The sequence below is a fragment of the Corvus cornix genome, chromosome 6 (assembly GCF_000738735.6).
Source record: "Corvus cornix cornix isolate S_Up_H32 chromosome 6, ASM73873v5, whole genome shotgun sequence".
Taxonomy (NCBI): domain Eukaryota; kingdom Metazoa; phylum Chordata; class Aves; order Passeriformes; family Corvidae; genus Corvus; species Corvus cornix.
In genome coordinates, this window is record NC_046336.1 from 1,132,801 (window position 1) to 1,141,993 (window position 9,193).

The following is a 9,193-nucleotide window of genomic DNA, read 5'->3' on the forward strand; positions in this document are numbered from 1 at the left end:
ATACTGGGGAGTTTTACTGGGAAAACATGGAAATATGGATATTTTCCTCTGGAAAAACAGTAAAATGGACGGCCTGGGTGAAATTCTAAAGACCTCATTCAGCTTTGGCCCCAAAAAAGAGAACAAACAGGTTTGTAATTATAATTAATGTAATGTAATTGTAATAAATGTAATTAATGTTGTAAATCCCAAGGCTGACTCCCAGCGCTCAGCAAGGAGTGCCAGGGAATGTGGGGAAGCTGTGAGGAGTTTGTGGCTCCTAAATCCTTTTATTCAGGGTAAAGAGAACACAGGCAGACAAGTTTTATTCTGTGGGGGTGGCCAAACTCTGGAGCAGGGTGTGGGATCTCTATCCTTGGAAGAGGAGTTTCCCCTTGGGACACAATCCTGCTTCAGCAAGGGCTTGGGCTTGAGCGTCTCAAGAGGTTCCTTCCAACCCAAACAATTCTGAGAAGTTCCTCTCCTTTTAAATCACCTGGATCTCTGTGAAATGAGGGAGTTAACAGCAGAGAAAGGGTGCAGAAAAAGGGGGAAAAGCTGAGAGGAGAATGAGACTTGGGAGTCCTCACTTCCTCAGGATACAACACCAAAGCTAAAAATGGGATTTTGGGGTGGTACAAAGGAATTTCTCTGCAAATCCAGCGCAAAATATGTCAGATAAAAATTAGGAAAGTCCAGTTGATGGCCTGGAGGGCAAAAAGCTCCCTCTGCCAGCCACAGCACATCCCTGTTCCCATCCTGGCGAGAGTCAGGGCTCACCTGGAGAAGACAAAGTGCATCCCTTGAACTGGAAATCTGGAGGCGTATCCACGTCAGCATCAGCCAGGCGCACAGCTGGCACCTGCAGGATGGGAACCCAGTGCTGGCACACTGACATGGATGTGGCACAAAATGCCTGGGGTTTGTAGTGCATCCCGCCGTTCTAACCGGGAATATGCGCTGGGAAGCGTTCCACAGAGCTGTACTGGCAGGACACGTGAGCAGGCTCTGGGGGGGAATTGGAAGGTGGCTTGGAAATAATTAAATAAATCTGATTTGATGTGACTGGATTTGGGTTTGGTTCCAGCTCTGCAGTGACTGGGGATGTTCTGCAAACTGGATTACCCAGATTTTGGTTATTCTGCTATCAGGCATGGCAAGTGCTAAATGAAAAAAGAAAAACCAGAAGAATGTGTGGATTATCTTTTGTGACACACCCTCGGGCCCAGGGAATGTGACAGAGCATCTCCAGAAGTACAACTGGATCCCGAGTGAAGAGTAAGCTCCAGAAGGAATGAATGCCAGGAACAATCCGTGTTCTCCCCTGCAAAAGTGCTTGGTGCAGCAAAGCTGGGAAGACCAGCAGTGTTTTATTAGAGAGGGATGGAGCTTCTTCCCTGTGAAGAAAGGCTGGGATAGTTGGGATTGTTCAGCTTGGAAAAGGATCCGGGGTGACCTCATTGCGACCTTCTAGTGTGTGAAGGAGATGAGAACAGAGCTGGAGAGGGACCGGGGACAAGGGCTGGAGGGACAGGACCCAGGGAATGGCTTCCCAGTGCCAGAGGGCAGGGCTGGATGGGAGATTGGGCAGGAATTGTTCCCTGTGAGGGTGGGCAGGCCCTGGCACAGGGTGCCCAGAGCAGCTGGGGCTGCCCCTGGATCCCTGGCAGTGCCCAAGGCCAGGCTGGACCTTGGGGCTGGGAGCAGCCTGGGACAGTGGGAGGTGTCCCTGCCATGGCAGGGCTGGCACTGGATGGGCTTTAGGGTCCCTTCCAAGTGTGGGTATTCCACGATCCAGGCGGGGCCGGGCTCAGCGCTGCGCGATGGATGCGGAGAGGCTGCGATGCCTCCTCCGTGTGTCCGCGTCCGAACCGGGGCCGGATCCCCAGGCGGATCCAGGGGGCGGCTCCAGGGGCGGTTCCGGGGCGGGTCCCGTTCTAGGGGCGGTGCCGGGGCGGTGCCGGGGCGGCTCCGGGGCGGGTCCCGGTTCTAGGGGCGGTGCCGGGGCGGTCCCGGGGCGGTCCCGGGGCGGTGCCGGGGCGGTGCCGATGCCGCCATGGCCGCGGTGCCCGTGCGGGGCCGGCGCGGGGCGCTCGGGCCGGGGGGAGCCGGGGAGCCGGAATGCGTGAGTCGGGAACGGGAACGGGAACGGGAACGGGGACGGGAACGGGAACGGGAACTGGGCTGGGGCTCCGGCCAGGGCTGGGTCCCCTCGCCCCCCCGGCCGTGTCGCGACTGTCGCGGGTGGTGCCGGCTCGGGAGCGCCGGGAGCGGGCACGGCCGGGGCGGGGATTGAGCTCAACAGGCTTTGAGGTTTTTCTCTTTTTTTTCGCTTTTTTCCATCGTTTTTTTCCCCGCATTTTCTCTCCCCCGTTTTCTTTTTCCCCGTTTTCCTTTTAATTTTTTTATTTCTTTATTCCTTTTCCCTTTTCCTTTTGAATTTTTCGTTTCCCCCCTTTTTCTTTTCTTCTTTTTCCTTCATTCCTTTTTAATTTTTTCTTTTTCCTTTCCTGTTTCCCTTTCCTGTTTCCCTTTTTTTTTCTTTTCCCTTTCTTGTTTCCCTTTTCCCCCCCTTTTTGTTCCTTTTTTCTTTTTCCTTTTTTAATTTTTTTTCCTTTTTTTCTGGCTGAAACCCTCTTTACCAGGCAGCCTCCCTAATTCCATCTATTTCTGCTCTCCTGGCTCCAAGATGACAGAGAGGAATCAGAATCCCAGACTGGTTTGGGTTGGAAAGTTGGATTTTAAGGCATTTGGATTTAGAGGAGAATCAGATTTTCAAGGCCAGAGCTCCCAGTGTGTCTTGATTTGGACTGATCTTCAGGCAGAGTTTCCATGTGGATCTGCATGGATCTCACGCTCCCTCTGCTTTCCCAAACAGAGCCGTCTTTCCAGGGGGAGCAGGGCCCTAAAAGCAAGGAGCAACTCCACAGGGCCATCATTCCATGGGGAATCCAAGGAAAGCTGGGCTGTGTGGAGACCTGTGTTAGACCTGTGGGACAGGGCTGATGGAACCCCAAACAGGAGGTAGCCTGGCTTTAAAAACGGGGTAAAAAAGCAGAAACTACACTGCAAGAACATACTAAACTCAGAGGAAATCTTTAAAACTTTACCAGAAATACCCCAACAAACAACCAGAACTTTTCCTCCAGCTCCTTGCTCTGGCATTTGGGTTGGTTGGTCAGTGGAGCTGGGTTTTGCAGCAGTGTGATTTCATCTGTGAGGTCTTTATCCTGTCAGCATTGGTGAAAAAAAGTGGGATTTTCCAGGATTTCGCAGCTGGACAAGAAAGTGAGAGTGACTTCCCTGCAGGGGGATCTGTTTCCTGCCTGGTGCTGGTCTCCAGCTCATTTCCCGGCTGGATGGAGCAGATCATTCCCTAAGGAAAGCAATCCCTGCTTGCCTTTGGAACAGGAGCCCACTGATCCTTATCAGTCACAGGCTCCCTGCACGATGTTCCCTGCACAGGCAGGGTTGATGCACTGATTGCTTCTTCCCTAAGAGACAATTCCAGAGACTGAACTCTTCCTGGAGCAAGGAGCTCTCCCAGGTTGCCTTGGCATTGGTGTGATGAGTTTGTCTCCTCCATGTGCTGAGTTCCTGACACTGATGCCAAGGACACCAAGCACCTTAAACCCCCCCAAACAGTACCTGGAGTTTCTTTTTAATCAGCCAAATTCCTTTTGATGTGTGGCATCCAGTCATTTTTCCCTGTTCCCCCTCATCTCACGCATCTTCCCGGTTTTCTGCGGCACCACTTTGCCGTTCCCTGGAATGAAGGAGGAGTTCTCCAGCAGCAAAGGCAGGAGGATGTTTTCCCAGGGGAGGCAGTCTCTCCTTGGAGGGCCTCCTCAGACCTTTATCCCATTATTCCCTGCCTTACTACAATACCTATTTCACTTTTGGATTCCCTTCCCATGCTGATATCCTGCCTCCCTTCCTGGTGATCCCATCTCAGCTGTTTCCCACCAAGATTCCTGGTGTATTGATCCATTTTTGGTTCTTCATAACTTATTCCAACTTTAAATTTAGTTTCTGTGCTTCAGTACTCTGTTAGTCCTGTGCCAGCACATCTTTTTCCTGGGAAATCATGTGCTAGAGAAAGAGATGGGATATTGGGATTCCTTAAACAAAAGTTTGTTTGGGAAAAAATGTCCCAGGTGTGTGTGTGTCTCTTTGGGATTCAGACCCTAAACCTGTGTCAGTTTTGTAATTCCCATTATTGTGTTAATTTGCTGCTACAATTCCAAGGAGCCCTGGGATTTGGCTCGTCCTCCCTTCCATGGGCAGTCACAAGCCAGGGATCTTTTTCTGGAGGTTTCCAGTCGTTGTTTTCCATGGATTTGCAGCTTAACCTTCCCAGTTCCCAACGTGGTGCTCAGAGCAGTACTTCTGGGAATCCCTGGTCTTGTGAGGGATCACCCAGCACTGTGAGGACTCAGCCCTTTGGTTCCCAGGACATCCAAACATCGCTTGGTCCTGGGCAGAGCTCAGGGCAGAGCTTCAGGAGTGGGATGTGAGTGGATTATGTAGCACTGGAAAGCTGGGAAGAGGTGCCAGTGTTCAGGGAAAGGTACAAAACCCTTCTCAAAGGATGCTCCCATCCTGCCTGACTTGGCTGCAGGCTTCTCCTTCTGTTTCCTGGATTTAATGACTCCTTCCACACAACTCCCCTGCTCTGCTCCTTTGCTAAGCAGCATCCCAACTCCTGCTCTAATGGAGGCTGAAGGATGCCTTTTCCCAGTGGGAATTTATGGAACTGAGGGGTGTGAGATAAAGAATTCCCTGCTCTCCCAGCGTGAGGTGCAGTGGGAAATCCAAAATCTTGGGGTCCTGCCCTAATACCTCATTGTTCACTTGGTGTTCTTCCCAATGGATGTGAGATCCTTGGGAGGAAAATGCTGAAAATTTGGGCCCTGTGCATCAATGTAAATACTGCTTTTGGTGCTTCCAGAAGCGGGTGTGCAGACTGATGGACACCATCCCACGGGAGGCTGGTACCCAGCTCATGGATTGTGCCATGGATCTGGATTCCAGGCAGAAATTCCTCCCTGACTCTGCTCCCTGGGCTGCAAAGACAAAGCAGAATTCCATGGTAAGTTCCCACTGCCCACGTTTTGTTACAAGATCACTTTTGAAATACATTTTATAATAAAGCTGCAGATAATTGCCCTCTTTTTTTATTTTTTGATGGATTTGTGTCTGGTTTTGTTCCTCAGATTTTGGAAAATCATGGGAGCAAAGGCACTTCCCAGCCATGTCCAAGATGTGTTGCTGGAGAATCTGTAAGTGTGGCAATTTGCTTTTTGGGACAAAAAGGACTGGGACTTGTTCTTCAGAATTAGATCATAAACCATAAAATTAACACCCCCCACAATTGCATTGCTCAGGAATAAAGCATGGAAATTTGTAAAAAAGGAGATGGATTTAGCATTTCAGCAGAGCACAAATTAATGTTTCCAGCAGCAGCTGGAAAATCTGGAGACTCTCAACACATTTTTCACAATTTCCCTCTAAAAAGCAGAATTTGGGAAGTAACTGAAGCAAACAATAACACAACACTTCCTGTACTCCAATTTTAGTTGTCCTTGGTATACTGGATCATAACAAAATACTCAGGAATTGCATTCTATCTCCTATTTTTTTTTCTGTAATTGGATATTTCCTTTTTAAGCAGTAACTACAGCCCAAAAATACTGCTCCTTGCAGAGCCACAGTGAGAAGAGGTGTGAGAAAATGCTGGATGTTCATAGCAAAATCTCTGATTTATGGAACTAAAGGCAAAGTTCCCATCAGGAGCTGTGGCTGAACAGACATTGATTGTGTTAATTAATTTTGGTCATCTTTAAAGTGGGAACCAGAGCCAGGGCTGACTGTGGGAATATGGAAACCACTCTGTGTGGGTCACCAGTTGGAATTTCCCACACATCTCTTCTGCAGAACATCTCAGGGATTAAAACCCAAAAAAGAAAGGAATATTTGGGGATTAAATCCCAAACTGGCACGCGAGGAAGTTCTGTAGCATTCCAGAATTACAGGGACAGCAGAGTCCGTAAAATTCTTCTGTGTCAGCGACCACTTCCTGTGGAGTTATCAAGACTGGGTACAAATATCACCACTCCAAATAATAATGGAATAAAATAACACCATTTCAGCCTGACAGGTTTTTAACGGGTCTGATCATGAACTGGAGATAAAAACTGCAGGAGGTACCATTCACCTCTTCCAGAACATTTATCTGTGGAAGGTCAGGACTGTTTGGGACCTGTTCTTGTCACCTTTAAGTGCTTTTCAGTAGCATCTGGAAGGAACAAGGAAAACAACTGGAATCTCAAAATTAAAGATTTTTCGTACTTTGAGTGCTCAGTGCTTTTAATACAGAAACTCAGGGTAGGACAACAAAAATCTGGAGGCCTTGTAGAGCTTCTCACTAAACTTCTTCCTTAATTAATTTCGGATTGTGGAGTTGAAATGGAAAATGCTTTGCTCAAATCAAGTTTTTCAATTTGTTTTTGATTTTAAATATGTTTCTGCCTGGCTTTCATTGTGGTCTCTTCAGACAAGCAGTTATTTTGGCCAGGAATGTAACAGACAATAAAAAGAAATACATTTGGTAGGAGTTATAATAGTAAATTATCTTCTTAAAATAATAAAAGTATGGAAGAAGGAATAATCAAGTGGTGTTAATTAGAGGGAAACCAGGTTGGATTTGGGGCAGGAAGAATATCACCATCACTGGGGAGATTGTTCTGTTACCTGATAATTTAAGGATTTTTTTGGTTCTGAAAGTACGACTGAGAGTTCTTTAAACAGAGACAGCAAATAGAAAATGAATATAAAACCAGACAAAAATATAAATAAACAATATAAATATAGAAAATAGATATAAACAAATGCAGACTCGAGTTTAAAATAAAAGTGCCACCCAAAGGGTAAATTCCTGTTCTATCCTTAAAACCTTTAAACATTTAATGGGAGAAGAGAAGAAGGTGTTCAAGAATGATGCCAAAGTTGTCTCAGTTGTGTTCTCTAGGGATCTATTTTAACTTCATGTGCAAAACTAATTTCAGTCATGGTCAAATCAGTCTCTTTATATCCAGGTTTTTTAGGTGTCCACTAATCCCTGGAGAAAAAAAAAAAAAGGAATATTTGTGGTGCTACTTAGCAATTTAAAATAAAGTTTGAAAATGAAGACTGAGCTCCTTTGTAGTGACCTGGAATTTTGTCATTGCAGGGCCACTTCAGCCACATCCTGGGCTTCTAGAGCTGCAGAGGAGGCCGAGGAGCAGCTCTGCTTTGCTGCTGCAGTCCTGAGGATGCAGCTGGCTCCTGGATCCTGCACTGCCCTGCCTGGCTCAGCACCGCCACACCGCCCTGCTGCCACTCAGGGCACAATTATCTGCAATTTTACACCTGCTCAAAGTGCTCCTGCTCCTCGGGTAGCTCAGGATTTGTCTAAAAGGGACAAGGAATGGTTGGTTTCATTTTTCGGTAGCTCAGGATTTGTTTAAAAAGGACAAGAAAAGGCTGATTTAATGTTTTAGACTGGTTCAGTTGAGCTGGCCTTGGGCCCAGGCTTCACCTGGGACTGGGCCAGAGGCTGTGTTGTTTCCAAAGGTTTTCCCAACAGTCCTGACTCCCTTGGAATATGCTCCTTTGGAAAGTGCTCCTTGTACAGGGCCACAGGCAGGAATGGGAGGACACAAATTTTAGTTTTTAAGTGGCTTTGCAGCTGTGAAGGCCAGGAAAAATCCCATTGAAGCTTACATTTAAATCCCAAAAAAATCTGTTTAAAAAGGCTTGACCTCATCATCCAGCAGGCTTTTATTGGCACAAATCTAATGACAGGTTAATTAACCTCTTAAAGGTTAATTTTGGGGGTTATCAGGCTGCGAAATCCTCAGGCAAAGGATTTTTGCAGCCCTAGAATCCTTCCCCTGTTGTGTATGGAGTTGCAGTTAGCACTGAGTTGAGCTTTTATAAATCAGCTGGGCTGGAAACAAATTGGAGTTTAATTGTCTGCTCCAGGGAAGGCTTTTAATAGTGATATTTTTTTAAATAGATGTGTTTGTACTTTATTTTGTGATTTTCCAGGATCATAAAGCTGGCACAGGCTGGGACAGTGAATATTCCTTTAAAGCAGATTTGTGTCAAATCTGCAGTGGAACCACAGAATTATTTTTGTATGCCTTGCAGAACTCTGAAATTTTGTTTTCTTGATGAAAAAAGAGATAATCTTTCTATTTCCTACTGCTGGGGTTTGTACACAGAATAAGCAGAGTGATGCTTTATTTACCTGTACATAGAGAGAAAGGCCCCTGGCCTGGTTTTAATTCAGGTTAAAAGGATCTAATTGTTATTTTTAACTTTGTATTTTGTAAATTGTTCCTTACAAAAGCAGAAGCATTAAACACCACTTGGGCTGCAGCATGGAATTGTCTGGTTGTGTTATTCCGTGAATGATTTCTGAGGACACTGAGGAATAAAGGTAAATCAAACCTCTGAGAGGGTAAGAAGGATATTATTTATGTCCTGTAAAATCTTTGTAGTAGGTTTAGTTGCTTAATTTGATGGTAATTACAGGTCCATTTGGCATCTTGACTGCCAAAAAAAGATGGAAAATCAAAATATTGGCATATGTGGGGTTTAAAGGCAACCTGGATCTGACAAGCCAAGACTTACATGTTGAAATGAATACAGTTAATATATTTAAATTTATTTTTGTTTATTTTAAATATTATAATTTATTGAGTAGATTTAAAATCCGTGGTGTTTATGTCTAAATTAGTTGCTTAAAACCTCAGCAGCTCTCCTGGGAGCGTGATGTGATACCCTGTGTTAGCAGATTCATAGTCACACATAAATAACTCTGGGTTTGCCTTGATTACTGCCTCTAATTATCAAATTAACACTCACACTGGGCATCTTCCACTCAGGATCCCTGGTGTCCACACAGAGCTGGACTTGGTGCTGTGAGCAGGACTGGGGATGGAGCTTTGACCAGGGTGACTTTTCCTGAGAATTAAACTGCACAGGCAGAGTTTGGAGCCTTTGGCAGCCCTGTTCCTTCTCTCCCACCTTTCCCAGTGGTGACAAGTGGCTTGGCCAGGGATCCATTGGCTTCCTCAACCCCGGGGACATCAGGACTCAGCCATTTCTCTCCCTTCCTGAGTTGTTCCCAGCTCAAGGAAGCAAGAAAAGCATTGGCCACAATGTT

General features: G+C 46.3%; 1 protein-coding gene across 1 annotated transcript; it reads left to right on the top strand.

Moving 5' to 3' along the window:
- The first annotated feature begins 2,029 nt into the window (after positions 1-2,029).
- C6H10orf143 (chromosome 6 C10orf143 homolog) lies at positions 2,030-8,411 on the top strand. Its single transcript, XM_039554357.1, has 4 exons — positions 2,030-2,104; positions 4,931-5,071; positions 5,196-5,261; positions 7,211-8,411. The coding sequence occupies exons 1-4, from the start codon at positions 2,036-2,038 to the stop codon at positions 7,238-7,240; spliced, it is 306 nt and encodes a 101-aa protein (XP_039410291.1). The 5' UTR covers positions 2,030-2,035; the 3' UTR covers positions 7,241-8,411.
- Positions 8,412-9,193: the final 782 nt, after the last annotated feature.